The sequence below is a fragment of the Brachyistius frenatus genome, unplaced genomic scaffold (assembly GCF_029030835.1).
Source record: "Brachyistius frenatus isolate BFR_SWC_R1_liver_20210118 unplaced genomic scaffold, ASM2903083v1 Contig_378, whole genome shotgun sequence".
NCBI classification, from domain to species: domain Eukaryota; kingdom Metazoa; phylum Chordata; class Actinopteri; family Embiotocidae; genus Brachyistius; species Brachyistius frenatus.
Genome location: NW_027210977.1, coordinates 63,368 through 90,473, shown reverse-complemented (window position 1 = coordinate 90,473; position 27,106 = coordinate 63,368). Strand labels below are relative to the sequence as shown.

Genomic DNA, 27,106 nt, shown 5'->3' with positions numbered 1-27,106 from the left:
CTGCCCCTTTAAATAAGTTCTGGCCCTTTAAATAAATACTGCCCCTTTAAATAAGTTCTGGCCCTTTAAATAAGTTCTGCCCCTTTAAATAAGTTCTGCCCCTTTAAATAAGTTCTGGCCCTTTAAATAAGTTCTGGCCCTTTAAATAAGTACTGGCCCTTTAAATAAGTTCTGGCCCTTTAAATAAGTTCTGGCCCTTTAAATAAGTTCTGGCCCTTTAAATAAGTTCTGGCCCTTTAAATAAGTTCTGCCCCTTTAAATAAGTTCCGGAGCCAGTGGCGGGAAATCTGAGCCGCGACTGGACGAGCTAGCCGGGTTTAGCTTCTTCAGCCTTTTTGTGTTGTAACGCTCAAATCTCTCCACTCAGAAATTGAACCCAGAAGTCTGAACAAAGAGGTCCGTTTGATTTCAGACTTTAATCTGAGTCGTGTCGGTTTGTTAACTTTTAAACAGCCGCCATTAACCGTGACTCTTCATTTAGCAGCGCCGGCTAACATTAGCATTAGCTGAGGGTTAGCCGCCATTAGCCTCCGGATTAGCTGTTTGAACAGATTTGGAAAAAATGGCAACGGGCAGAAAACAGATGAAGAAGAAACACGTCGAGGAAAAAACGGACAAGAAGGTGTTTGATTTTACTGGTGAGGATGAAAAGAAAGAGCTCAGCGGCTCGGAGGATGAAGTCAGAGCCGGTGAGTTAGCGAGCTTTAGCTTCAGCTAACAAAACACACGATATTAAACTTTCTAAGATTTGAACTGTTTCTGTCCAAAGAAGAAACTCCGATTTTAGACAAGCTGGCGAAGAAAAGACCTGCAGCTGACTTTGGAGAGGAAGGACCGCAGCTGGCTGTCGGGTCAGCTGGATTTAAAATGATAGACAGGAGTGGAAACTGTGTTTTAGTCCCACAGAGCAACAAAACACTGATATTATTATTATTATTGATATTATTATTGTTATTATTATTATTATCATTATTATTATTGTTATTATTATTATCATTATTATTGTTGTTATTATTATTGTTATTATTATTATCATTATTATTATTGTTATCATTATTATTATTATTATTATCATTATTATTATTATTATTGTTATTATCATAATTATCATTATTATTGTTATTATCATAATTATGATTGTTATTATTATTATCAACATTATTATTATGATTGTTATTATTACCATTATTATTGTTATTATTATTATTATCATTATTATTATTATTATTATCATCATTATTGTTACTATTATCATTATCATAATTATGATTGTTATTATTATTATCATCATTATTATTATGATTGTTATTATTATCATCATTATTATTATGATTGTTATTATTATTAGCATTATTATTATTATCAACATTATTATTATGATTGTTATTATTATCATTATTATTGTTATTATTATTATTATCATTATTATTATTGTTATTATTATCACCATTATTGTTACTATTATCATTATCATAATTATTATTGTTATTATTATTATAATCATCATTATCATCATCATTATTATTATTATCATTATTATCATTGTTATTATTATTATTATTATCATCGTTATTATGATTATCATCATTATTATTATTGTTATTATTATTATCATCGTTATTATTATTATTACTTGTGACAAAGAAAAGAGTCAAATCCTCATCAACGCAAATATTTCACTAATTAAAAGTGATATCAGTAGTTGAATGGATCACAGCTGTATTAATGTCTCTTCCATGCAGTTGATATTCTGATTGTCGACTTGGTTTAAATTCGATGTTTTCTCTTCTCACGAAGCAGAAATGAGGTTCAGTCCATGTTGGAGAAGTTTGGAGGTAAGCTGCTGTTTTTTATTTAACTCGGTGAAGAAGTTACTGATTAAATATGATTAAATATTACTGATTAAATATGATTAAATATTACTGATTAAATATGATTAAATATTACTGATTAAATGTAGTTTTATGTCTGTTCAACAGCAACCTAAAGTGTCCTAGCAGCTGAGACTTTTTTACATCCCAAATTGTATTTATTTATTTATTGTGTATATTGTTTATTTATTCATTGGTCTTTCTTTTTAAAAAAAAATATTTTTTTATCTGTCTTATTTTTATTGTATACATATTTGTAATTTTGTTCTTCTTGTGTGCACTTTTTTTTTTCCCCCAAACTTTCTATGCTGCTGTGACGACTAACTCTCCCCACTGTGGGATTAATAAAGTGTTATCTTCTCTCTTATTTTAAGAATTTAGAAGCTCGTTTTTCCTGCTTGGTCATGACACACTGAGAGAAGTGTCCGTGGGACTGAATGTGAGTGAATGTGTGTTGTGCGCCTCCAGCGGACATCAGCAAGGTGATGCAGGCCAAGAAGAAACGTCTGGAGGGTCTGACGAAGAACTACATGAAGGGGAGCCAACACAAGCTGGAGCAGCTGTGGAACAACTACCACGGCCAGAGGTTCCCTTCATCCATCCATCGTCTTTAAAACACGTCGACGTCATTGAGAAATGAGCACAGACACCTTTCATGTTCACTTTCATTCCAGTCGGAGTATTTTATCCCTTTTAAAGTCTCAAAAATCATCTTAGCAGCACACGAGCGAAACAATAACGAGATTATCACAAGGGGTGTGTGTGTGTGTGTGTGTGTGTGTGTGTGTGTGTGTGTGTGTGTGTGTGTGTGTGTGTGTGTGTGTGTGTGTGTGTGTGTGTGTGTGTGTGTGTGTGTGTGTGCAGGCAAAAGATGACTCAGCAGTACTCCCAGCAGGTGTCCACAGCGCTGCAGCAGTGGGAGACTGAAGCACAGCGAGCTGAGGAGCAGGAGGAGCGACTCAACGTCAGTTCACCTCCATAGACTCCCATTCAACTTCTGTCATTAATCCAAAGTGAATAAAATGTGTCCATCAGTTATCTCGGTGTTGTTAGCTAAAGTCACTCCTTCTTCTTAGTTTTCTGGAGGTCCATCTGAAAATAATCCCTCATTCATTAGAAAAGAAGATTCAAGAAGACCTGTTTTTGGGGGCGTGTCTGTTTGATTGACAGGTTACAGCTGTCCCTCTTGGTGCATTAAACACAGCATACTTCCATAAGAAGAGAATCCTCTGTAGATTTTACAGACAGGAGATCCTCACTATAGTGATGAGTGTCGTCCTCCTGCTGAAAGTCCGGTTGGTGTTCTGATCTCTGCACACAGAACCTGTTCCGGCAGCAGCAGAAGATCCTGCAACAGGCCCGAGTGGTTCAGAACCAGAAGCTGAAAACTGTCAGAGAGCTGTATGAGCAGTTTGTGAAGGTGAGGCTGACGGAAAACTATCTGCTTCTGCTCAGAGTTCCTCTCAGAGTTCCTCTCAGGGTTCCTCTCAGGGTTCCTCTCAGAGTTCCTCTCAGGGTTCCTCTCAGGGTTCCTCTCAGAGTTCCTCTCAGAGTTCCTCTCAGAGTTCCTCTCAGGGTTCCTCTCAGGGTTCCTCTCAGAGTTCCTCTCAGGGTTCCTCTCAGGGTTCCTCTCAGAGTTCCTCTCAGAGTTCCTCTCAGGGTTCCTCTCAGAGTTCCTCTCAGAGTTCCTCTCAGGGTTCCTCTCAGAGTTCCTCTCAGGGTTCCTCTCAGGGTTCCTCTCAGAGTTCCTCTCAGGGTTCCTCTCAGGGTTCCTCTTGTGTCATACGGGCAGAGAAACCGTCAGCAGTCTGGACGTCCTGCCCTCCAGATGCTGTGATTGGTTGATCTCTCAGCTCACCTGAACATCGTCTGTGTTTTCTCCAGAACATGGAGGACATGGAGAAGAGCCACGACTCGTTCCTGCAGGGGGCGCAGCAGGAGCTGAGGAAGGAGATGGCCACCCTGCAGAAGAAGATCCTCATGGACACGGTGAGTCAGTCCGAAGATTCACGGTCGACGACGTCACTCAGTCAAACGCTTGCAGAGTCTTGAATTGAATTGCTATGAATTCTGGGTAAATGAAGACTTGTCTCATTAGAAATCGCGCCTCACTGTGTGAAAACAGGAAGTGATGTGTGTGGACGAAGTGACGCGTCGGGATGTTTGTGATGTCACATCCTGTCACGTTGTTGTTGTGTTTCCGCAGCAACAGCAGGAGATGGCCACAGTCCGCAAGTCGCTGCAGTCCATGTTGTTCTAGCCTGCTGTTACCACGGCGACGGTTCCCACGTTCAGGAGGGGTTCTAGGTTACTGTGGTTATTATAGCTTCAAAGCAGCAGGGTTGTCATGGTTACGTCCTGTACCCTCCTGTTAACTGTGTTTAACTTTGTTTACGCTGTTACATTGAAATCTCAGTTTCCTGTTGTGATTAAAGTCGAGTTAAACCTGTTTCCTGTTGCATGTCCACCACAGAAGAAGCTTTTAGACGCTTCGGTTTGAAAAGACAAACTCAGAGTTCAGTTAGAAACGCTCTATGAAATGTAGGTTACCTCGGCAACGACAACAGAAGCTGTAAAATCATCTTGACTCTCTGTGGAAGAAAAAATAAAAAAGATTCTCTTTGTACTGCTCAGTTTGGTGTGAAGTCTTTTAACCCTTAAATGTCCTCATGAAGAAGTAAAAGTACTTCTACAAACACTAAAACGTGAGAACAAGTCCAATAACGTAGTTTGTATACTTTTTGTGCGGGTTTTCTGTGCTGCTGGATTCCATTCAAACGGGAAAACTTTGAATTTATGAAATGTAAACAAACAGTTGGATGCTTATTCTCTGTTTTACAGTGTGAACTTCAACTCTGATTTATTTCTAGAATCACAGCAGAGATACTGTCTGCTGACTTCAGGGAGGTTTACTGCAGCTTGGAGGACTCTCGTGGAAATACTGCAAATATCTGGTAGAAATTCTGCAAAAAATACTACAAATATGTTATAAAAAAATACTGTAAATATCTGGTAAAAATACTACAAATATCTGGTAGAAATGTGTAGAAAACACTAGATGGATAAATGAACATAGTTGGACTCAGACTTCCATCCACCAGGCGGCGGTAGTGGTCCCGAAAGCTTCTTGCTGGCCGCCATTTAAACAAAAAAGACGCTTGGAAGCGCTAAACTGTACGCTGCTGTGATTGGTTGTAAAGTATCCACTGCTCTGATTGGATATTTTCCTGTCAATCAGGTGGTCAGTAGTGCAAAGTTGAACCCGCCCACAAACTAACGACCAAACACGGTGTCCCTCCCGCTGATCCAATCCAGCACCGGACCTAAAGTAACTCGCCTCCACGTGTTTGTCCCTCCCGCTGATCCAATCCAGCACCGGACCTAAAGTAACTCGCCTCCACGTGTTTGTCCCTCCCGGCTCTCCGTAGTGGCGGTTTAATGGCTTCGAGGCGGATCACAAAACAAAACATTTGTTGGATCAACTTTCAGATATTAATCGATATTTCTGGGTGCGGACGACACGTTTAAAACGCCCCGAAGACTTCCGGAGAAGTTTGTTGTAGTTTCGTGTTGTTTTGAGGTCGTTCGGTAACTTTTGAACCCGGTGAGGCTGATGTTGTTGTCAGTTGACTTGTTAGCTAGTTAGCGTTAACGAACCGTTAGTGTAACCGGTTAAACTAACCAGCAGCTTCGTTAACATCAGCTGCTGCTTGTAAGGGAATATGAACATTGAATATTTATAATAAGTGAGGAAGTTGTCGGTGTTTAAAAAGTTAAATTCAGATGTTAACGGGAATATTTTATACAATCCGGATGTAAACCTCCTTAAAATGTCTTTTAAAGTATTAAAACGTGTTAAATTTCACTTGTAGAGATCCTGAATATCTTTTCCAACCTGCTGGAGTCACTAATATCTAACATTTTACTTATTAAACGATTTAAAAGTTCGATTTTTTTAATCTGAAGAAATCCTTAGTGTTTTATTGATGCAGACCTCTGACGTCATAGAAAAATCGACATAAAGAGGTTATTTCATGTTTTTTTGGTGTTTTCCAGCTGTTGCCATGGAGGAGGTGACTCGCCTGGTGTCCACCGGAGACTCCCTGAAGATCTGGGATGCGGTTTCCATGGCGCCGCTGGAGCAGTTCAATCCGCACAGCAGCAGCAGCCCCGTCGCTCAGGCCTGCTGGAGCTCCAACAGTATCCTGCAGGTTCTGGTTCTGGTTCCGGGTCGCAGGTTCTGGTTCACTTTCTGTTTTGTTCTTCCAGTTAGTACCTAGGCACCAATCAGAGAGCAGACAGGTGATCAGCTGATTGAATGTTTACGTGAATATTTTACGTGGTGAGACTCAGAACAACATTTTAATTCTCTGAACAGTCAGATGATTAAATAATAAATGAGACACCTGAGAACCCCCACCTGAGTCTGTTGCCGTGGAAACTGTAGGTTGATTAGTTGACAGCCTTGACGTCCTCTCAGACCAGTACCTGGTGAGCGCCAGCAGCAGCGGAGACAAACTGGTGGTGTCCAGCCTCAAGTCGTCTCCGGTCCCGGTGGTGGAGCTGGCCGACGGGGTGAGTCCGCGGTTCTGTTCAGGTCAGAACCGCTCCGGGTCTCCGTCTGTCCCGCTTGGGTTCTATTCTATGTGTTATGATGAGTGACGGTTGTTTACCTGCAGAGACAACAGACCCGCGTGTGTCTCAGCTCGTCCTCTCAGTTCCTGGTCAGCGGAGGTTTGGACCGCTGCGTCCACATCTGGGACCTGAAGACCAAGAGGCTGCACCGCTCAATGAAGGTGACGGGACGGACCTCTGAGACCCCGTGAGGATGGGACAGTCCTCGTCCTCTGAGACCCACACTGACGTTCTGCTGGTGTCCGTCTGTCCTCAGGACCACCGGGAGGAGGTGACCTGCGTCTCCTTCAACTCCACCGACAGCTCCGTGGCCTCCGGCTCCTCCAGCGGAGACCTCGTCCTCCACAGTCTGACCACCAACCTGTCCAGCAAGGCCTTCGGACACGGCAGCAGCCAGGTGAGACCTCACACCTGTTCTACCATCTTCATCCTCAACACACCTGTTCTACCATCTTCATCATCTTCATCCTCAACACACCTGTTCTACCATCTTCATCATCTTCATCCTCAACACACCTGTTCTACCATCTTCATCATCTTCATCCTCAACACACCTGTTCTACCATCTTCATCATCTTCATCCTCAACACACCTGTTCTACCATCTTCATCATCTTCATCCTCAACACACCTGTTCTACCATCTTCATCATCTTCATCCTCAACACACCTGTTCTACCATCTTCATCATGAACCTGTCAGAGTCAGGAGCTCCTCCTCTGACTCCTCCTCCGTGTTCTGTGTGTCCAGCCCATCCATGACCTCCGTCTGTCGGTGGTGAAGCGCTCCCTGCTGGGCAGCGTGTCTGACAGCGGTTCTGTGGTTCTGTGGGACTCCAACACCCAGAAGGAGCTTCACGCGTTCGATGGCGCCCACAAGGCGCCGGGCTGCGGCCTCGCCTTCTCCCCGACCAGCGACCTGCTGGTGGTCAGCGTCGGCCTCGACAAGAAGATCATCTGCTACGACACGGCTAGCAAGATGTGAGATCACAAGATGAATTAAATCTGTTTCGTTTAATTTAGTTAAATGTTCCTGTTTGTCCAGAAAAAAAATTAATTGTGTGTGTGTGTGTGTGTGTGTGTGTGTGTGTGTGTGTGTGTGTGTGTGTGTGTGTGTGTGTGTGCGCGTGCGTGCATGCGCGTGTGTGTGTGTGTGTGTGTGTGTGTGTGTGTGTGTGTGCAGCGTGCTGAAGTCCATCCGGGTCGACAGTCCTCTGACCGCGGTGGACTTCACTCCGGACGGCACCGGTCTGGTGGTCGGGTCCACTCAGGGGAAGATCTACCAGTACGACCTGAGGAACTCTAGCGCCCCCAGCAGGATCACCGTGGCCCACAAAACCTCAGTGACCTGCCTGCGCTTCCAGAGCAGCACCGGCAGGAACAAGGTACCAGTGGGCCGAGCCGGACCACCAGCTGATTGACAGCCTATCGGATCAATAGTTAGCTGTGAGAAGGGTCGGTGAAGGTCTTCCTTTCTCCCTCCTCAGTCCAGCAAACTCGGCTCCACCAAGACCTCCAGCACCAAGAGGTCCTCCACCAAGCTGTCCAGCAGCCAGCCAGACCCCGCCCCCAGCACTGGCCCCGCCCCCAGCACTGGCCACGCCCCCACCCTCCACAGGCAGCTCAGCAGCTCAGGTAGGCTCCTGTCATTGGTCGCTGTGAACATGTGACCTCACATTATCTGCTGGAATAGACACCGAACAGGTGTGAATATGAAAGCGGTGCATTCTGGGATGTTTGTAGCCTGCCTGTTGCTAAGCTAACGTGTGACTTCCTGAGGTTTAACTGTCGGGTTGTCCTGTATACGATCCTCACTCATTGCCGTGTTTGTCCAGCAGGGGGCGACGCAGAGGTGATGATCCGGGAGACTGAAGGTCAGCAAGGGGCGGAGCCACCTCCTGGCGCAGAGAAGTTTACCAGCGTTGGACGAAACAGTCTGGACATCTTCTCTCCGGCTCGAGAAGGTCAGACGTCCTGATTGGCTGAAAGCCAAGGCTGCGTTCACTGATTCACTGCTGACGACATCTAATCTAGTTTTATTTAGTTTTATTTAGAAAATTCAAACATGAGAGGGATCAAAATGTGGGCAGTGGTTTTGATCTGCTCCCTGTCCACTGTCTCACCTGTCTCACCTGTCCACTGTCTGGTCCAGAGTCGAGGACCCAGGGGACGACCACAGACGCCCCGTTTGGACGGACACCAGGTAAACAGGAAGTCACCTGTCAGTCTTTGCTGCGGTGTTGCTGGTCCTCCACTAACTGATGCTGTTTCCATAGTTACCAGTTTGGAAATGGCGTCCAGAGACGGGGAGGGACAGCAGCTGATGGGACGTGCCAGTCTGGACATGTTCTCCCCGGTCCGAGAAGGTCAGAGGGGCTGCTGGTTTCTACTGGTTTCTATTGGTGTCACTTTTCGTGGTCGTTGTCATGGAGACGGGAATGGTTGTGTGTCAGACTCTTACTCAGGCGCCAACTCCCAGCGGAGGACCCCCTTGGGGACGCCCCTGGTGGGCTCAGCAGGCAGCTCCTACAGCCCGCTGTCCTGCTTCCAGTCCCCCCTGCCAATCAGAGAGGAGGAGCCAATCACAGCTGCAGCTGCCGAACCATGTGACTCCAGAAAGGTGATGTTTGACCTGCGATCATTAAAGGACCAGTACGTTAAATAAGAATCTCATCACAAGGACCTGCTCACAAAGTGATCCATAAATCAGGGAATCGATCTGAACTGTCTGTAAATACACAAGTAAACAAAGTGTGTGTGTGTGTGTGTGTGTGTGTGTGTGTGTGTGTGTGTGTGTGTGTGTGTGTGTGTGTTTGTTGGGTTTGTGTGAGAGCCGTCAGTCACACAGCGTTACGAACATACCATTTAACTCCTCCAACAGTCCGACAAGACCAGCGGTGCCGAGGGTCAGAACCCGCCCACCACCGCCCAGGGGACCAATCACAGCCAGCCGGCCCCGCCCTTCTTCACTCCAGAGCTCAGCCTCCAGAGAGCCAATGGGATTCAAGCTCAGCTGAGCTACGACTCACCTGTCCCTGGAGCTCCGCCCACCACCACAGCAGGTAGAGCAAAATAAGTTCACTGTCTTTAGTAACAGTCGGACAACAGAGTGTTTGTAATAATGGTCAGCGTTGTTTGGCGCTCTGGACAAACAGGAAGTGATGTCACCGGCTGTGTCCCTGCAGGTGCAGCTCTGTCGGCGGCCGTGTCCTCGTCTCTGTCCCAGAACATTGCAGACGTAGTCGGACACGGAGCCGCCGCTCCGCTCACCTCCCTGCAGATCCACTTCATCCAGAACATGATCCACGAGACGCTGGAGGACTTCAGGTGTGTCCCTGACCTTTGACCCCGCTGGACAGATGTGACGTTCAGGCTCCCTCCTGTTTGAAAACGGCACACAGATAAATAGTCAGAGAGACAGAAGAGTTGATGAAAATAAAAAGGTCAAAGATGAAGTGATAGACAGGCGGCAGAGATGTCTCACTCCAACTCACATCTCCTGGTTCAAAATGTATTTTGAGTCCAGTTGTGGGGGGAGTCAGACCTGAGTTCACAGATCCTGATGTTTGTTGTTGTTGTTCTTCTCTTCAGGAATTCCTGTCACCAAGACATCATCAACCTGCAGGTGGAGATGGTGCGACAGTTCTACATCCAGCTGGTACGAACACGGCCTCATCTCTCCTTCCTGCTTTTATTCTGAAGGCTCATCTCTCCTTCCTGCTTTTATTCTGAAGGCTCATCTGTTGACCTCTCAGTGACCTGCAGGGGGCGCTAAACCATGACATCAGTAAAGCGGTGTAATCAGCTGTTTGTTTTTTAGTGTTGGAGCTCAACAACACTGACAGGAAACACAGAGGTCCTTCAAAATAAAGCGTGTTACCGTCAAGGTCAGATGACGCCACGCTCCCTGTGTTGTGATGTCATCACTGTGCTGCCGTGTGTTCCAGGTGGAGATCCACGGTCTGATCGAGAAGCACTCGGTGAACGACTCTCTGGTGGAGGAGATCGAGAAGCTGCGGGAGGAGAACCGCCGGCTGAAGTCCAACTACTGACCCGAGGAGCGTGAGACTGTCGCGCCCTGAGTCCAGCCTCGCAGGCAGCAGGCTCCTCCCACCTGCTGCCTGACAACCTGAACACCTGAGAAACACCTGCAGGGCCTCCAGACTGCTTCTGTGTGTTTTAGACGAACTGACGATGTTTCACTCGGAGTCAAAGATGAAACATCTGGAAACTTATTTAAGACAGATTTCATGTGACTTCCTGTCAAGAGTTTCAACTTCCTGTGTGCCTGTAATCATGTGACCAAGAGTCATGTAAAGATCAATAAAAGAAACAACAAAGAACCGTAACAGATGAAGAGAGAAACAAACATTCGATCAGTCCACACCTGAAGTACCTGGACAGTCACGCATGTTCACTTCACTGACCGTCTGGAAACATGGACGTCAACTCAAGACTACTGGAAGACACCTGTTTCCTCCCGCGCTGTCAATCAATCTCTTTACATTCACGTCATATCTCAACATATGGAGCTGATATCTCCAAATATTGATTGAGTATCTCAAGATATTGATTTAATATCTAAAAATAAGGACTTAAAATGATAATTCAGTATCTAAAATAAATGAATAAGTAACTTAAAATAATGACTTAATATTCCAAAATAAAGACTTCTTATCTAAAACAACAGATTTATTTCTTAAAAATGATGTCTTAGTACCTCAAAATAATGAATTACTTTTTAAACAGGAAGTTGGTGTTTTAATCGTTTTGAACTCAAGCAAAACAAATGTTACCGTCTCTGCTGTTGTGCGCATGCGTCAACAGTTGTTTTGGTCCGTTTTGGGGGTTTTACATCTCGGTGTGTGCGACTCTTTGGTTGTTTACCAGCTGGCCGCTGAACTCAGAGCTCAGTTTTAAAAGTTCAAAATATTTAAACACTTTTAACGTCCGTTATCATAAATGTACAGTTCAGTGTTTGACTGACAGACACGAACTGACGTAAGTTTAGCCGACGTGCTGACGTCACTTCTCCAGGTGCACTTTGATCAGGAGCCGCAGAGGTTCACCAGCCATGTAAACAGCTGTCGGTAACCGGATCATTTACGGTTTAACACCGTTGACAGCAGCTGTGTTCTCCAGCCGAAGCGTTTGGTCGGTTAGTGATTTAATAATTTTACTTGATCTTCGACCGGAAACCTAAACTTGTTGGTACGTCAGGTAGAACAGAGTTAGCTTCCGGTTAGCTCTGTTTACGGTTCGTTTTAATTTATTTACCCATGAAAATAGTCGATCATTTTATTTACTTCAAAACAGCCGCGAATCAAACTCAGCAGGGAAACTAACGAAACTTCAGTTTATTTTTAGTTTGTTTATTCAAAATGAACGTTAAAATACAGACCACAAAGTTCTCTAAAGTTCTTTAACGTTCTCTAAAGTCCTCTAACGTTCTCTAAAGTTCTTTAACGTTCTCTAAAGTCCTTTAACGTTCTCTAAAGTCCTCTAAAGTTCTTTAACGTTCTCTAAAGTTCTCTAAAGTTCTTTAACGTTCTCTAAAGTCCTCTAACGTTCTCTAAAGTTCTTTAACGTTCTCTAAAGTTCTTTAACGTTCTCTAAAGTCCTCTAAAGTCCTCTAAAGTTCTCTAACGTTCTCTAAAGTCCTCTAACGTTCTCTAAAGTTCTCTAAAGTCCTCTAAAGTTCTCTAACGTTCTCTAAAGTCCTCTAACGTTCTCTAAAGTTCTCTAAAGTCCTCTAACGTTCTCTAACGTTCTCTAAAGTCCTCTAACGTTCTCTAAAGTTCTCTAAAGTCCTCTAAAGTTCTCTAACGTTCTCTAAAGTCCTCTAAAGTTCTCTAACATTCTCTAAAGTCCTCTAACGTTCTCTAAAGTTCTTTAACGTTCTCTAAAGTTCTTTAACGTTCTCTAAAGTCCTCTAAAGTTCTTTAACGTTCTCTAAAGTTCTCTAAAGTTCTTTAACGTTCTCTAAAGTCCTCTAACGTTCTCTAAAGTTCTTTAACGTTCTCTAAAGTCCTCTAAAGTTCTCTAACGTTCTCTAAAGTCCTCTAACGTTCTCTAAAGTTCTCTAAAGTCCTCTAAAGTTCTCTAACGTTCTCTAAAGTCCTCTAACGTTCTCTAAAGTTCTCTAAAGTCCTCTAACGTTCTCTAAAGTTCTCTAAAGTCCTCTAACGTTCTGGTGTTCTGTGTCATTCAGCTCTTCGGTCCTCTGGGACGATGACAAACCCTCTGAGGGCGGAAGTGGTTGGACTCTACAAGAACGTGAGTGTTGTTGATCAGCTGACAGGAAATGATTTAACTCATTCATAAAGAATTCAATAAAAGCAGGATGATCAGTCCGATGTTTCAGAGACACGGACAGGAAATAATAATTAAACACAGAAAATAAATTCTAAAATGAAAGTTTCACCTGTTAAAGACCGACTTTGAGGAGACATGTTTGAAAAGAATTTATTCAGGTTGTGATGCGTTCAGGGAACATCTGTAAACTGTAACCACAGATAATAACCTGGGTTCCACGCTGCCCTCTGAGCTGTAAGAAAACTAAAGGTTTGAACTGTATAAAAACAGATTTTCTAAAACTGTCACAAGTGCAGGTCGAACCGACCAATCAGACAGCAGCTTAGTCAGCAGGTAACTCCTCCTCCTCCTGCCCCCCTCCACAGCTACTCCACCTCGGCCGGGAGTACCCCAAAGGTGGCGACTACTTCAGGGACCGTCTGCGAGCGGCATTTGCCAAGAACCGTTCGGTGGAGGACCCGCAGCAGATCCAAGCACTCATCACTCGAGGGGAGTTCGTGGCCCGAGAGCTGGAGGCGCTGTACTACCTGAGGAAGTACCGGGCCATGAAGAAACGCTACTACGAGGACTGACGCCCCCCACAGACAGCCGCAGGAACTGCACGAGAAAAACACGGTGACTATTTATTCCAAACGAGACGAGCAGATTTGAGGTTTCTTCGGTTTCTTCGGATCAATAAAAGTATAAAAAACAAAGCAAAAATTTAAACGACTCGAGTCTTGAAGTAACGTCAGGAAACGAGCGGTGGGCGGGGTCAGAGCATCAAGGGGGCGGGGTCAGAGCGTTGGGGGGGCGAGGGCATCTCTGTCGGACAGGTCAGCTCGGCAGATCGGACAGGTGTTGTTGTCCTGGGGTCGATTAAACACACACACACACACACACACACACACACACAGAGAGAGAGGAGGTCTCACTCTGATGAAAATTTACTGGACTGAAAAGAGGCGACGAGTTCAGTGACTTCATCATGACGAACGTCCGTCGCTTCTCTTCAGCCCGACTGATCTGTGATCAATAACTCTGATCGGTTACCTTCAGCCAGCGGTCGATGCACTGGACGTGGTAGTCATGGAAACAGGGCAGCATCCTCAGCTTCTCTCCGTCGGTGTAGTCGCAGAAACAGATCTGACACCTGGAGGAGCAGAACAGAGAGGATGAGTGTGTGTGTGTGTGTGTGCGGTCCAGATGTGTGTGTGTGTGTGTGTGTGTGTGTGTGTGTGTGTGTGCGGTCCAGATGTGTGTGTGTGTGTGTGTGGTCCAGATGTGTGTGTGTGTGTGTGTGTGCGGTCCAGATGTGTGTGTGTGTGTGCGGTCCAGATGTGTGACTCACTGCGTGTTCCCGGAGCTGGCAGCGTGGTACAACTTGACGGGGAACCTCTGGATCTCCCTGCGACTCATCTTCCGGGACACGACGGCTCCCTGACGCTCCTCCAGCTCCAGCAGCGCCTGCAGGACGACTCAGCACAAACACTTCCTGTTTGTCCTCTGGTCACCTGACTCAAGTCTGAGCCCTGATTGGTTCACACGGCTAGTAATCAATAATCAATCAGTGTCTGATTTTTATTTCATTTTTTTCACTTCCTTCTAACGGTTTTATCAGCTGATAAAGGCAGTTTTATTTTGAAAAGCTTCTGGTATTTAAGTTACTGCAAAATGTAAAGTGTGATGAAGAAAGGACCTCCTCCTCCTCCTCCTTCCCCCCTCCCTCCCCTTCCTCCCCTTCCTCACCTCGTAGTCGTTTCCCTGCACGTCTGAAAAGTCCGGCCCTGCGTTCCTCCTCTGGCCCCGCCCACGGTGCCTGTGCTGACCAATCAGATCTGAGAAGACAGCATCAGTCAGAGAGAACTGATCGATCAGAACCGATCAGCTGATCCATCAGATCAATAGATTTCTGTCCGACTTTGACTGACATCATTTAATGTAAACAATCATCTGTTTCTATCGTCTCCAACATTTATAAAAACGAGCTCGAATGAATTATGTGATCAGTGTTCCTGTTAGCATTGTGCTAAACAGGAAGTTAGCCGTCTAAAATGCTCAGTATGAATTTAGGAGTGTTTGCGGACGCACCGTCTTCGAAGGCCACCAGAGGAGAGACGGCGGCGAGGACCTGCGACATCCAGCTGGGCTGCACGCAGGGATACAGCTGCAGAGAGACAGGTCACATGACATCAGTACGGCCAATCACAGCCGGGCACAGAGCCGCACGCTTCCTGTCCTCGGTGCCACTCACCCTGCCGTGTCCCGGGAGAAGATGAGGCTGCTGTCGTCTGTGTGGCTCCGCCTCCTCTCGGTCGAACTGGGCCTGAGGACAGACAGACAGACAGACAGACAGACAGACAGACAGACAGACAGATGAGCATCTCAGGTGTTCTGTTCGGGTCTTCGGGTGAAGTCCGTCTCTACCTGCAGGCTTCGGGCCAGCGCCGCGTCCTTGTCCATCTGGAAGCAGCGGAACGCCTCCTCGTCGTCGCTGATGACGATCTGCTCCGCTGGAGACAAACAGAGACACTATCAGAACCTCCGACCGTCCGTCTGTCTGCGTCCTCCTGGTCCGTCTGTCTGCGTCCTCCTGGTCTCCTACCTGAAGACGTGTTTCCGTGTCCTCCGTCCAACCACCTCCTCTCCTCCGCAGTGAGGAAGGACAGCGAGTTGGAGACGGACGCTGCTGCTGATGAAGGAGGTGAATCCGTCCCCTGAGTCCATCTCTCCCGCAGGACGGTCACCGGTATGAGGTCGGAGGAGGACGATGATGAGGATGAGGAGGAAAAGGAGGAGGAGGAGGGTGTGGCTGAAGGCGGAGCCTCAAACCAGCTGCCCAGAGGTCCCAGAGTCCTCAGAGAGGACGCAGGAAGGAAGCCGCCGCTCGTCTCCGCCAGACGCCTCCTCTTGGATTCATGTGGAAAAGCTGTTTCGGTCCCGGCGGGTCGGTCCGGTCTGGTAGACAACTGAGGACAGAAGACACACGGTCAGTCAGCCGTGAGGACACAAGGACGGAGACTCGAGGACGTTGACTCACGGGCCTGGCAGCGCCCTCTGGGATGCGGCCCCGTCTCCTCCGCTTGCCGAGCAGCGGGCTGCAAACAGAACCAACAAGACAGTTCGGGTCAAACAGAACCAACAAGACAGTTCGGGTCAAACAGAACCAACAAGACAGTTCGGGTCAAACAGAACCAACAAGACAGTTCGGGTCAAACAGAACCAACAAGACAGTTCGGGTCAAACAGAACCAAATGAATATCATTGTTTAAGATTGCAGCTTTCTGATTGGATCTGACCGGAGGACGGTACCTGGGGGTTTCTGGGACGATGACGGACAGGTCGTGGTAGAGGATGTCCGCGGGGTCCAGGAGACAGGCCCGGTTCAGACTCCCGGGACTGTCCGGTTCGGAGGAACAGGGACCGGGTGACGAACTTCCTTCCATGACCTCCTTCCTGCAGATCCTGGTCCAGAGTCACAGCGGGATCAGGTCCGGACTCATTCAGACCCTAAACAAGTAGAACCTGGATCCACCAGAACCAGGACCAGCTCCACACAGGAAGGCAAACAGCTGACGGTGTTTAATCTGAAAATAAAGTTTCATTTAACTTCAGCTGAACTGAAGCGGCTCGTCAGACCTGTTAGCTCCGTTAGCACACCGGCAGCTAAAGTAGCTGCTAACAGACAGACAAACACGACGACAGAAACCCGTAAACTCCGTTAAACTTGTCTTCTACTAACTGTGACGACACTATAAGGTGACATCAGACAGCTCTTACCGGGATGTAACGCTCCTTTTATTCGGTGATAACGGGATGAAACGAGCAGCGCCGTAGTCACAACAGGAAGCTTACTTCAAAATATGTGTGGTCATTTCCGGTGTTAGCCCGAAAACTACCGAAGAGTTTACATTGGACTTACGTTTTTAAGTTTTAATTATCGATTACGCTCAATAATTACACCGACTTGAAAAAAAAAAGTACATAGATTTGATATTAAAAAAAATGTTTTGGAGAATCGTAAACATTAGAGGCTCGTGCGGTTGGAGTTGCAGCTATGAACCTTCACCAACAGGGGGCAGATAACCACTCCACATGGCGTCTACCGGAGCAGGAACCAGAGAAGAAGAAATCTCCCGCCCCATCCGCTGTTCTTTTTTTAAACCAAGGCGGGACGCTTCATCTCATTCACTTCGGTCCGTGTTGTTGCTGAGACGTCGTTAGACTGAACAAGTCGCCGCAGAAATGGTGAGGACTAAAGCCGACAGTGTTCCTGCTTCATACAGAAAAGGTACAGTAACAAATTACCGTCATTTGTTAGGAATTAAGCCTTTAAAATGCGGTTTATATGAGAACGCGGTGCGTCTGTCATGGAGTCTGGCGGGCCGGCAGCACAAAGTCAAACAAAGCGGTTAAAAGCGTGGTTTCGTCCCAGGAAGTGGTCCTCACCTGTATTTAATGTACTTCTAACAACCGAACATGAAAGGGGGCCGTTTCTTAAAGTGTTTTGTTGACTCCCAACAACAGCCTCCCGCCAACACGGAGGCTGGTCCGGTTGCTCGGTTCGTCCGGAGCAGCCGCGGAGGTTTTGATAAACCGTTTAAAGTCGTATTCTTTAATTATTAAATGAAATTGAAACTCCGTTTTCTGACCCCTCTGACCAGGAGTCTCTGTACCCGACCTTTCCTCAAATTATTGCTCATCTTTCCGCAAACTGGCGCCAGTTTTGAGCGCCTCAGTGCGGCTTTGTGCGACGGTCGCACCGAAGTCCATTGAAGAGTCACGTAATTTTACTAGTTCCTGCTTATCGTAAAATACACGCGTATAACAGGACATACCGGACGATATTTTCTCAACCCATACTATAGTTAGGTAAATACGGCCCACAGTTGACCCCTCTGTTCAGCACTGGAACTGCTAAAAAACTGTTTATTCTTGTTTCAGGTGTTATTGCTTAAAGAGCCGTTTTAAATGGCCGCGGACGGCAGAGACATCGGATCACGTTTAACCCCTTTAAAGGGGCTCACTGGACTCCCTGGCTTCTGTATGTTTTATACCGGGCTGTTCTGGGTCGGTTCCGTGTCTGCTGCTGCATCCTGTTCCTTGTTTTTGTTGTTTCATCACCTGTCAATCAAAAGGCTGTTCATTTGTCTTCTGCAGCTGTTGCAGCTTCTGCACCCCGGAAGTCTCTGGGCTCCAATTCAGCCAACACATCCTCCTCCTTCGGCAGCCAGTGCTCCACACCTGGTCTGTGCTGGTTTCAACACACAACACACACACACACACACACACACACAACACACACACACACCACACACACACACACACACACACACACACACACACACACACACACACACACACACACGATGGGACTGATTATGGTGTTGTGGTGTTTTTTCTTCAATTTCACAGCAAAAAGCAAATACGCCGGCGGGAACCCGGTGTGTCCTCGTCCCACTCCGACCTGGCAGAAGGGCATCGGGGACTTCTTCGGCGGGCCGCCCAGGAAGCCAGAGAAGGAGAACCAGAAGCCCAGAGAGGTGGAGGATGACGAGGAGGCTGGAGGCAGCGGAGTGTCGAAGGCCAGCAGGAAGTATGTGACTTTATTTTTTGTCCAGCTGTTACAGGAATCAGAACTTCAAACTAAAGCAGCAAACTTCTTTAAACGTTTTAAGTTGATCAGCTGATCAAATGTTCTGATAATCAATCGTAGAAACATTTTTTTCTTTCAGTCCGTTTTAAAATCTTCTTTACAAATTTAGAAAATCATGTTCAGATGAATCATTAGTGTTTTAAAATCCTGTCGAGCTGCAGCGAGTCGATTAAACAGAAAATGAACAGCTGTGACGATCTTTATTTTTTTTTAAGGAAACATTTAAAATATTTCCAAAGTCTCAGATGTGAAAGTTTTTCTGCTTTTCTTCGTCACTGATGACAGGAAGCAGAACGTCTTTGGATTTTAAACGGCTGAAGTCCTGTCAGATGTTTCTGATCTAATCATCAGAATGATAATAATAACGCTGCTGATAATAAATCAATAATAAATGTATCAGTAGTTTCATGTTTCCTGCTGCCGGTTTTGTTTCGGTCGTGATTATTTTCACTTCTGTTAAAAAACTAAAAGGAAATGTTTCTCCCTGAAATATGCAGAAGATGTAAAAGTATCTGAAGTTAATTCAAGTTGACTGAATGCAGCCAGCGTTCATTTTATTAGGAACACCTGCTTTAATTTATCCACCGTTTAAAAGATCGATTGATCATCGAATGTCTTCAAGAGGCTCCGATCGATCAGCTGATAATCGATCGATTGTTTTGAGTCGAGTTTCAAATGTGAAACTTTGTTTGACTCATCAGTTGATTTAATGATCAGCAGCAACATGTGATGATGATGATGATGATGATGATGAACTAGATGAAACTGTTCCCTGTCTGCAGATCTCGACCGCTGCCGGCTGAGGAAGAGGAGGATGAAGAGTGAATCTGTTGGTGTTGCTGCTTCGTCTCCGTTTTGATGTAAAATCTGTAAATAAAACCCGAGTTCACTTTGTACAGTTCAATAAACTCTTTTAATGTTTTAAACCGCCGAGTCTGACGTGTTTCAATCAGCTGCATGAACAAGTGAAGAAAATAAGAGATGCCGGACTGAAGATCAGATCGGATCGATCAGCTGAGATACATAATGATCATAAAAAGACCAAATGTTTTACATCCTTTCATAGTTGTTTTTTATTATTTTGACATTTTAGGTTATCCAGCTTTACAAAATGATTTAAAAAAAAACTGAAAATATGAAAAAAGCAAAAATGTTTTCTTACTGTATTTTTGCTTCAGAGTAAATTATTTTTCACTTTTTGTTTCATAAACCAGTTTTTATTTTCACTGCCTGAAAGTTAAGAGATAAAAATTCAAAAATGTTTAAGCTAAAACTTTGAGATACAAAGTTAAGTTTTTATTTTTTATAATTTGGGGCAAAACATCCAAATCCTTTGAACTCATAATTGAATAAATCTGATTTCTTAAATTTGACTCCAAGTCAATATTTGTGTAGCTCACCGGGATGTCCCGGAGCGTAAATCAGGTTGACCTCGTGTGTTTGCGGGGGCGGGGTTTACTTGGATCACTCAACGGTATGACACGGTAACGACCTTTAACTCGGTTTGTTCACCGAGTTAAACTAACTTGGTGACGTGTTAAGCTTCCCGCTTCACCGAGAGGTCCGAAGGTGAAAATAGAGCGCTACGGAAACCCGCGCAGTCAAAAAGCGCTACCGGAGCGAGCCAACAGAAACCAGCTTCAGCGTGTTTTTAGCTTCTCTGGAGTTTGCGGCACCGGCGGCCGGTTAACGGGAGCGCGGTCCGTTAGTTTCGCCTCTGCCCGGCTAACCCCGCCCCGCTGCCTCAGTCTGACGGCGGGCTTGTGTTCCGCGCTGCCGTCTCTCGGGTTAGTGACGTTAAACCGGGTTAAACAGCAGCTGCGATGGTTTGAGCCGTCGGAGGATGTCGGACCACGGCGGGTTCCGGTGGACGGTGGTCGTCCTCACCTGTCAACACAAAGACAGCGTGTACTCCTTTCAGAGAGGTGAGGACCATCTCCGCATTAGACGATCTTTGACCTTCTGCAGTTACACCGAGCAGCCTGAAGGAGTCGCTCAGGGACAGAATGAGAATTTAATAACATCTGTTAGATATAAAGAAAGTTCCTTTAAACAGTTAAAGTGACTAAAACACAGAAATAACGCGTGTGTGTCTCAGAGCTCGAGTCGCGGCAGCAGCGTGGCGCTATCTCTCCGGGTGCGCTGGTTCTGACGGTGCGGGACCGCCAGGAGCCGCTGGGCAGCGGGGGGGCGACGCTGAACGCGCTGCTGGTCGCCGCCGAACACCTGAGCAGCCGAGCCGGACACACGGTGAGGACCTCTGGGGATGGCCACTCAGACGGTTTCTCAAAGTCTTAAAGTGTAGTTCCACTGAGGGGCCACCAGGGGCTGGCTTCCAGTAGACTCCCATTCTGTTGGTTAGCTCCGCCCCCCTCTCTGGTGGACCACAACCCCTCCTGGTTCAGTGACCGATCTTCTTCCCTGATCTGTTGTCTGAAGGTGGTGACGGCCGACGTCCTGGATGAAGCTCACATCCTCATCCTGCACACGGTGAGTCCAGCAGCGGCGGTGCCGCTCGGTCCGGTCCGCTCGGTCCGGTCCGGGTTCCCGCCTGACGGTTGGTTTCCTGTCTGCAGGGTCGAGACTTCCCCTGGAGCTCCTGCAGCCGGGCCTTCTGCTGGCTGCCCCGACAGGAACCCGACCAGAAGGTGGAGGCGCCGGTCTGCTGCCTGGACCTGCTGCTGGACTGCCTCGGGAACCAGGTCCGGCTCGGAGGGATGAGGGACACTGCAGGGGGTTCTGCTGGGACCGCTTCAGCTCACTGCGTTCTGTTTTTAACACGTTTAGATCTGTCCTGGTTCTCCGCCGGGGGTCTGGGTCTGCAGCACCGACACCATCTTCAGCGTCCCGCCGGAGTTCGGTTAGTCAGAACTTCTTTAAAGTACATAAAGTATTTCTTTAAAGTACATAAAGTACTTCTTTAAAGTACTTGTGTGTATGTGTGTCAGTGTTGTCCTGGGACGGGTTCTCAGGTGTTCGTGTTGTGGCGTTGCCAGGCGACGTCTCCTTTGCAGCCAATCACGGCGTCTACCTGTCCGACCAACAGGTGCTCACTTTATTTAAACACGTCTGTTTGTAGTTTCTCTGTTTTGATTTTATTATTATTGTTTTATTATAATATATATAAAATAATAATAAACATATTAAATGATGTTTTCAGGGTGGAGTCAGAGACATCCTCTACAGGGGAACCCAGCATCAGATCCAACAGGCAGTGATGCATGATGGGAAAGTTCCACTGGTGGGTGCAACTCACATTCTGACTTCCTGTTCCAACACTGAGACATCTAAAGTCCAACGTGTCCGTCTCAGGTCTCCGGTCCCGTCTTCTTCAGCCGGTCCTTCTCAGAGAAGTTACTGCAGACGCACGTCACTCCTCCTCTGGACGGCTGCACCTACCTGGGCCTGGACTCTGGAGCTCCGCCCCTCCAGGTACCTGTCCTCTGTCCGTCTCACTGATCGTCTGGGAGGAAGGCATCTCTCTTCCCGTCCTCAGGCGTCTCTCTTCCCGTCCTGAGGCGTCTGTCTTCCCATCCTGAGGCGTCTCTCTTCCCGTCCTGAGGCGTCTCTCTTCCCGTCCTCAGGTGTCTCTCTTCCCGTCCAATGGCGTCTCTCTTCCCGTCCTGAGGCGTCTCTCTTCCCGTCCTCAGGCGTCTCTCTTCCCGTCCTCAGGCGTCTCTCTTCCCGTCCTGAGGCGTCTCTCTTCCCGTCCTGAGGCGTCTCTCTTCCCGTCCTCAGGCGTCTCTCTTCCCGTCCTGAGGCGTCTCTCTTCCCGTCCTGAGGCGTCTCTCTTCCCGTCCTGAGGCGTCTCTCTTCCCATCCTCAGGCGTCTCTCTTCCCGTCCTGAGGCGTCTCTCTTCCCGTCCTCAGGTGTCTCTCTTCCTGGACGTACTGAAGTGTCTCTGCTCAGACGTGTCTCAGGACCAGTTTGTGATGGGGGACAGAGACGGCTGCAGTTCATCGGTCGGACCACAGGGGGCGTCTGTGAGGAGCAGCAGGATGGAGCTGTGGAGGATCCTGAGAGGAGCAGAGCTCAGCCTGGGTCAGCATCCGTCTCCGTCTCTGTCTCCGTCTCCTCCGTCTGTTATGTCATAAATATGTCTTAAATAAATCTGCTCTCGTCCTCGTAGTCTACGTCCCCGGCGGTTGCTATGACTACCTGACTCTGTCTGGGAAGCCACATGTCGACCGGCTGACGCGTGATTGGACGGAGAGAAACACCCTGTCTCACATCCAGGTGACCCGTCTCCGTCCTTCGTCCTCAGCATCATCTTCACGTCTTCCAATGTTGAACACCTCCTGACTTCCTGTTTCCCGTCAGAGGGAGAGCGGCGTGAGCGAAGGAGGTCGGGTGATCAACAGCGTCCTGGAGGGAGATGTTGCCGTGGCGACGGGGGCGGTGGTGCAGCACTGCCACCTGCAGGTCAGGAGAAATTCTACAGTCAGAGTCTCGAGTAACGACTGACTTCGGTACCGGCGTCCTGACCGTCCGTTCGTCCACAGGGACCCCTGGACGTCCCCCCCGGCTGTCTGCTGTCGGGTCTCCGGATGTCCTTGTCAGCCTGCGTCAGGCAGCTGGCGCTCAGCGGCGACATCATCATCCAGGGACATCGCATCGAGCTGGGCGAGCTGAGGCTGGACGTCTACACGGCGGCGGGAGCGCTCGACGACCTGCAGGTCTACTGAGACGGTTGTCATGGAGACGGCTCACTCCGTCCACTGAACGAGTCCTGAAACAAAGTTTTATTTTCACACACGTTTAGTTCATCGTTTTATTATTCATTATTTGTTTTATTATTTGCTCCTCAGGTCTGCTCTGATGACAGTAACTCCTCCTTCCTCAACCAGACATGGAGCCTCTTCTTCAGCCGAACAGGAATACAGTCAGTTCACATTTTATAAACTTCAAGAGAAGATGAAGATGAAGATGAAGATGAAGATGAAGGAGGTCGTGAGAGGAAATCAAATTAACAGCAGCAATAAGAGCACTAATATCATTCTCCTCCCCTCCCCATCTCTCCTCTCCCCATCTCTCCTCTCCTCTCCCCTCCTCTCCTCTCCTCTCCTCTCCTCTCCTCTCCTCTCCTCTCCTCTCCTCTCCTCTCCTCTCCTCTCCTCTCCTCTCCTCTCCTCTCCTCTCCCCATCTCTCCTCTCCCCATCTCTCCTCTCCTCTCCCCTCCTCTCCTCTCCTCTCCTCTCCTCTCCTCTCCCCTCCCCATCTCTCCTCTCCCCTCCTCTCCTCTCCTCTCCTCTCCTCTCCTCTCCTCTCCTCTCCTCTCCTCTCCTCTCCTCTCCTCTCCTCTCCTCTCCCTCCTCTCCCTCTCCTCTCCTCTCCTCTCCTCTCCTCTCCTCTCCTCTCCCCTCCTCTCCTCTCTCCTCCCCTCCTCTCCTCTCCTCTCCTCTCTCCTCAGGCCTGAGGAGTTGTGGGTCCGAGGAGAACAGCGCTCCCTCCTGGCGGCACGGCTCTTCCCAGTCCTCCACCCCAGAGGAGGCGCTGTGGGTCCAGAGGGAGGTGTGGGCTGGCTGCTGGGGGGCCCCGGCTGCCTGCGGAGGTGGAGGGAGGCGTGGAGGCTCTCCCTGAAGGAGGTGCTGTCACTCACCCACCAGGAGGCGGAGCTCCAGCACAGAGAGGAGCTGCTGTTCCTGGCGGGGAGGAGGAGGGTGGCCGACGCCCTGAGGAGTCGCAAGGACATCTGCCTGCTGCCTTGCTTCAGGGCTGCGGTGCTGGGAGGCCAGCAGGGGGCGCTGCTGGAGGCGTTGGACAGCAGTCAGTCTGCGCCTGTTAGCTTCCCATGCTAACTGTTAGCTTCCTATCTGAAAATGATACGAAATGTTCTGTTTTTTTCAGTCGCAGCAGGGAGCATGGAGCAGGGGGCGGAGCCTGGAGCACAGCTGGGCGTGGCCGCTCGCTGTCTCTCCTGCATCGCTGATGTGCTGGTGTGCATGGCGGGGGGGAGGGGGGGTCTGAGGAGCGGACCGGCTGCCAACAAGGCCTGGAGCTCCGCCTACATCCTGTTGGAGGAGGGTGACCTGAGGGGCGGAGTCAAGGCCCTGGCCGCACAGAGACAGCTCTGGCTGAGCAGGTGAGGTTCAAGCTGCAGGTGTCACTCAGTGACATCACAGAAGTGTAATGGTTACTGCCCCCTACAGGCCGGACCTGCTGGTGCGGGCGGCAAGGCACTACGAGGGCGCCGGACAGGTGCTGCTTCGGCAGGCGGTGATGTCATCACAGAGGTTCATTTCCATTGGGCAGGGGGAAGTCCCGCCCCTGGAGGAGTGGCAGGAAGTGGAGTGTCCAGCCAGACTTGACTTGGCAGGTGAGACAACTTACATTTTATTATGTGTTTTGAAATGTGTTGTTTTTAATTGTGACATTTTCTTTTTCTTTTATTGATTTTTATATTTAATCTGCGACGACTCCTCTGGTGACACAGGAACATATGATACGAACATACATGTGATGCTGATTTTACCTGCTGAGGCTCCGCCCACTCTGTAAACACTTCCTGTGACTGTGGTCTTTGTGTTTCAGGCGGCTGGAGCGACACTCCACCAATCGCCTTCGAGCACGGCGGCTCAGTGACCAACGTCGCAGTGAAGGTCGACGGGAGGCGTCCCATTGGTGCTAGGGCTCGTCGCATCACGCAGCCCCGCCTCCTGCTGGTCAGCTACACAGGTGGGCGGGACAGCGAGGTTTCCACGGAGACGGTGTGTGACAGCCTGGATGACCTGAAGGACTACTGTCAGCCTCACGCCCCCGGTAGGAACTGTTCACTGGTTTAGTGATGTAAACAGGAAGTGGGAGGGCTAACGTTTCTGTGTGTGTGTGTGTGTGTGTGTGTGTGTGTGTGTGTGTGTGTGTGTGTGTGTGTGTGTGTGTGTGTGTGTGTGTGTGTGTGTGTGTGTGTGTGTGTGTGTGTGTGTGTGCAGGAGCCCTGCTGAAGGCGGTGTGTGTGTGCAGCAGCCTGGTGTCTCTGTCATCCCAGCATCCTCTGGGGCATCAGCTGATGGAGAGGTGGGGAGGAGGGGTGGAGCTCCACAGCTGGTCAGAGCTGCCCACCGGATCTGGACTGGGTGAGTTCTGATCGACACGTGTTCTAACACGGAACCAACATATGTACCAACACGGGTCTGTTTGATCCGTTCTTGTCCTGCAGGTACCAGCAGTATCCTGGCGGGGGCGCTGCTGGCTGCCGTGTACAGATGTACCGGCCGAACCTACGACACAGACTCCCTGATCCATGCGGTCTTGTACCTGGAGCAGGTTCTTACCACAGGTCGGTTGTCATGGTGACCCTTAGTGATTCACATCTACTTTAAATAGTTCCTCATCATCCTCTTCCTCCTTCTTCTTCTTCTTCTTCCATCCCCTCCTGCTGCAGGTGGAGGCTGGCAGGATCAGGTGGGAGGTCTGGTGGGCGGAGTTAAGGTTGGTCGTTCCCGAGCGTCGCTGCCCCTGCAGGTGGAGGTGGAGCGCCTCCGTCCTCCAGCCGACTTCCTGGTCTCCCTGGAGCAGCACCTCCTGCTGGTCTACACCGGCAAGACTCGGCTGGCTCGGAACCTGCTGCAGGTCGGTACCAGTAGGACTCATGATGGGGGTGATGATGATGGTGGTGATGAAGATGGTGATGAAGATGGTGGTCTTGTCTGCAGGATGTAGTTCGCAGCTGGTACAGCCGTCTGCCTTCGATGGTGCAGAACGCTCAGCAGCTGGTGTTGAACTCAGAGGAGAGCGCCAGGGCGTGTTCAGACGGTGAGACGCAGCAGAACTGATCAATAATCAGGAATTAATACCGATCAATAATCAGGAATTAATACCGATCAATAATCAGGAATTAATACTGATCAATAATCAGGAATTAATACTGATCAATAATCAGTTATCAGTAATCAATACTGCTGAGTCACAGAAACAAACACCTGATGTTCCTCCCTGTCAGGTCCTTCATTTCCCAGAATGCTGTGGGTTAACCCACCTGTCCCCCTGCAGGTAGTCTGTGCGGACTGGGTCGGTGTTTGGACCGCTCGTGGCAGCAGAAGAAGCTGATGGCGCCGGGCTGCGAGCCGGCCGCGGTCAGAACCATGATGGCGTCGCTGCGGCCGCTGGTCCTGGGTCAGAGCCTGGCCGGGGCCGGGGGCGGCGGCTTCCTGTACCTGCTGACCCGCCAGCCGCTGCAGAGGGAGGCGGTGCTTCAGGTCCTCCACAGCACGCCGGTAAGAACCGAGATGGGCCGGGGTCAAAGGTCAACTCCACTTCTGGAACACTGTCTACCTGCTGCGTTACCGTGGTGATACCTGCTGCGTTACCGTGGTGATACCTGCTGTGTTTCAGGGTCTGGGAGATTTCAGCGTCCACTCGGTGCAGCTGGACGAGGACGGGATCACCGTCCGACCGCCGGCCTCCGACCAGAACCAGAACCAGAACCAGAACCAGAACCGCACCTGAAGATCATTTTTTCTTCCGTTTACTGATGAATGTGAACGGAGAGTTCTGATTGGACGAAGCGTTAACGTGTCATTCAAGAGTTAAAACCAATGAAACGTGTCCAGAGAGGTTTGATATGAAACCAGTCTATATGTGTATGAAGGGAATCAAACAGTAAATAATAAATCTGGTATAAATGAGTCAGTGAAGAACAAACAGTCACACGT

At 48.5% G+C, this 27,106-nt stretch overlaps 6 protein-coding genes across 11 annotated transcripts in view; 4 read left to right on the top strand and 2 right to left on the bottom strand.

Moving 5' to 3' along the window:
- The window catches only part of cunh15orf40 (chromosome unknown C15orf40 homolog), a 108,892-nt gene that overhangs the window by 60,477 nt on the left and 21,309 nt on the right, over window positions 1–27,106 (bottom strand). The gene's annotated exons all lie outside the window — the stretch shown is intronic.
- On the top strand, window positions 307–4,371 carry sycp3 (synaptonemal complex protein 3). 2 transcript variants are annotated; one of them, XM_069724484.1, is made up of 8 exons: window positions 307–689; window positions 773–851; window positions 1,801–1,835; window positions 2,340–2,457; window positions 2,736–2,835; window positions 3,193–3,291; window positions 3,756–3,860; window positions 4,078–4,371. In XM_069724484.1, the coding sequence occupies exons 1-8, from the start codon at window positions 563–565 to the stop codon at window positions 4,129–4,131; spliced, it is 717 nt and encodes a 238-aa protein (XP_069580585.1). In that variant the 5' UTR covers window positions 307–562; the 3' UTR covers window positions 4,132–4,371. The 2 variants fall into 2 exon arrangements, with proteins under 2 accessions (XP_069580585.1, XP_069580584.1); XM_069724483.1 differs by having other exon boundaries at window positions 770–851.
- On the top strand, window positions 5,275–13,520 carry LOC138636447 (LYR motif-containing protein 5A-like). 3 transcript variants are annotated; one of them, XM_069724466.1, is made up of 17 exons: window positions 5,275–5,475; window positions 5,928–6,071; window positions 6,352–6,446; window positions 6,551–6,667; window positions 6,763–6,903; window positions 7,255–7,484; window positions 7,687–7,888; window positions 7,991–8,138; window positions 8,342–8,467; window positions 8,656–8,706; window positions 8,780–8,869; window positions 8,957–9,123; window positions 9,385–9,565; window positions 9,689–9,830; window positions 10,095–10,161; window positions 10,451–11,661; window positions 12,715–12,871. In XM_069724466.1, the coding sequence occupies exons 2-16, from the start codon at window positions 5,936–5,938 to the stop codon at window positions 10,553–10,555; spliced, it is 1,998 nt and encodes a 665-aa protein (XP_069580567.1). In that variant the 5' UTR covers window positions 5,275–5,475; window positions 5,928–5,935; the 3' UTR covers window positions 10,556–11,661; window positions 12,715–12,871. The 3 variants fall into 3 exon arrangements, with proteins under 3 accessions (XP_069580567.1, XP_069580566.1, XP_069580568.1); XM_069724465.1 differs by having other exon boundaries at window positions 8,339–8,467; XM_069724467.1 differs by lacking the exons at window positions 5,275–5,475; window positions 5,928–6,071; window positions 6,352–6,446; ... (10 more) ...; window positions 9,689–9,830; window positions 10,095–10,161 and adding an exon at window positions 13,184–13,520 and having other exon boundaries at window positions 11,254–11,661; window positions 12,715–12,779.
- Window positions 12,952–16,667, bottom strand: LOC138636448 (E3 ubiquitin-protein ligase RNF12). 2 transcript variants are annotated; one of them, XM_069724468.1, is made up of 11 exons: window positions 16,578–16,666; window positions 16,110–16,384; window positions 15,838–15,895; window positions 15,403–15,766; window positions 15,225–15,310; window positions 15,052–15,123; window positions 14,889–14,964; window positions 14,547–14,635; window positions 14,149–14,264; window positions 13,851–13,950; window positions 12,952–13,666 (listed from the first exon to the last, which is right to left on the bottom strand). In XM_069724468.1, exons 2-11 carry the CDS (start codon window positions 16,241–16,243, stop codon window positions 13,595–13,597), a joined length of 1,167 nt encoding a protein of 388 aa, XP_069580569.1. In that variant the 5' UTR covers window positions 16,244–16,384; window positions 16,578–16,666; the 3' UTR covers window positions 12,952–13,594. The 2 variants fall into 2 exon arrangements, 1 of the variants encoding a protein (XP_069580569.1); XR_011312271.1 differs by lacking the exon at window positions 12,952–13,666 and having other exon boundaries at window positions 13,860–13,950; window positions 14,149–14,275; window positions 16,578–16,667.
- Window positions 16,976–19,379, top strand: pclaf (PCNA clamp associated factor). The gene is made up of 4 exons (XM_069724488.1): window positions 16,976–17,088; window positions 17,958–18,044; window positions 18,213–18,393; window positions 19,236–19,379. The coding sequence occupies exons 1-4, from the start codon at window positions 17,043–17,045 to the stop codon at window positions 19,276–19,278; spliced, it is 357 nt and encodes a 118-aa protein (XP_069580589.1). The 5' UTR covers window positions 16,976–17,042; the 3' UTR covers window positions 19,279–19,379.
- LOC138636454 (L-fucose kinase) lies at window positions 20,129–27,095 on the top strand. Of its 2 annotated transcripts, none has more exons than XM_069724486.1 (23): window positions 20,129–20,378; window positions 20,552–20,703; window positions 20,893–20,943; window positions 21,030–21,155; window positions 21,241–21,313; window positions 21,450–21,499; window positions 21,614–21,694; window positions 21,766–21,885; window positions 22,324–22,495; window positions 22,584–22,690; window positions 22,775–22,876; window positions 22,957–23,130; window positions 23,263–23,336; window positions 23,866–24,221; window positions 24,303–24,537; window positions 24,605–24,771; window positions 24,987–25,214; window positions 25,385–25,528; window positions 25,612–25,731; window positions 25,837–26,024; window positions 26,108–26,207; window positions 26,445–26,668; window positions 26,787–27,095. In XM_069724486.1, the coding sequence occupies exons 1-23, from the start codon at window positions 20,297–20,299 to the stop codon at window positions 26,898–26,900; spliced, it is 3,240 nt and encodes a 1,079-aa protein (XP_069580587.1). In that variant the 5' UTR covers window positions 20,129–20,296; the 3' UTR covers window positions 26,901–27,095. The 2 variants fall into 2 exon arrangements, with proteins under 2 accessions (XP_069580587.1, XP_069580586.1); XM_069724485.1 differs by having other exon boundaries at window positions 21,402–21,499.

Bases quoted from the DNA above. Each gene is read 5' to 3' on its own strand.
- pclaf (XM_069724488.1), top strand. From the start codon at position 17,043: ATGGTGAGGACTAAAGCCGACAGTGTTCCTGCTTCATACAGAAAAG. The intron at 18,045-18,212 runs GTCTGTGCTGGT...TCAATTTCACAG, and splicing joins CAGCCAGTGCTCCACACCTG to CAAAAAGCAAATACGCCGGC. The intron at 18,394-19,235 runs GTATGTGACTTT...CCCTGTCTGCAG, and splicing joins GTGTCGAAGGCCAGCAGGAA to ATCTCGACCGCTGCCGGCTG.
- sycp3 (XM_069724483.1), top strand. From the start codon at position 563: ATGGCAACGGGCAGAAAACAGATGAAGAAGAAACACGTCGAGGAAAAA. The intron at 2,458-2,735 runs GTTCCCTTCATC...GTGTGTGTGCAG, and splicing joins AACAACTACCACGGCCAGAG to GCAAAAGATGACTCAGCAGT. The intron at 2,836-3,192 runs GTCAGTTCACCT...CTCTGCACACAG, and splicing joins AGCAGGAGGAGCGACTCAAC to AACCTGTTCCGGCAGCAGCA.
- LOC138636448 (XM_069724468.1), bottom strand. From the start codon at position 16,243: ATGGAAGGAAGTTCGTCACCCGGTCCCTGTTCCTCCGAACCGGACAGT. The intron at 14,265-14,546 runs GTGAGGAAGGGG...GTCGTCCTGCAG, and splicing joins TGCAGGGAAACGACTACGAG to GCGCTGCTGGAGCTGGAGGA. The intron at 13,667-13,850 runs GTAACCGATCAG...AATCGACCCCAG, and splicing joins GCATCGACCGCTGGCTGAAG to GACAACAACACCTGTCCGAT.
- LOC138636454 (XM_069724485.1), top strand. From the start codon at position 20,297: ATGTCGGACCACGGCGGGTTCCGGTGGACGGTGGTCGTCCTCACCTGT. The intron at 21,695-21,765 runs GTGGGTGCAACT...TGTCCGTCTCAG, and splicing joins ATGATGGGAAAGTTCCACTG to GTCTCCGGTCCCGTCTTCTT. The intron at 22,877-22,956 runs GTCAGGAGAAAT...GTTCGTCCACAG, and splicing joins TGCAGCACTGCCACCTGCAG to GGACCCCTGGACGTCCCCCC.
- LOC138636447 (XM_069724465.1), top strand. From the start codon at position 5,936: ATGGAGGAGGTGACTCGCCTGGTGTCCACCGGAGACTCCCTGAAGATC. The intron at 8,468-8,655 runs GTCAGACGTCCT...TGTCTGGTCCAG, and splicing joins CTTCTCTCCGGCTCGAGAAG to AGTCGAGGACCCAGGGGACG. The intron at 8,870-8,956 runs GTCAGAGGGGCT...GTTGTGTGTCAG, and splicing joins GTTCTCCCCGGTCCGAGAAG to ACTCTTACTCAGGCGCCAAC.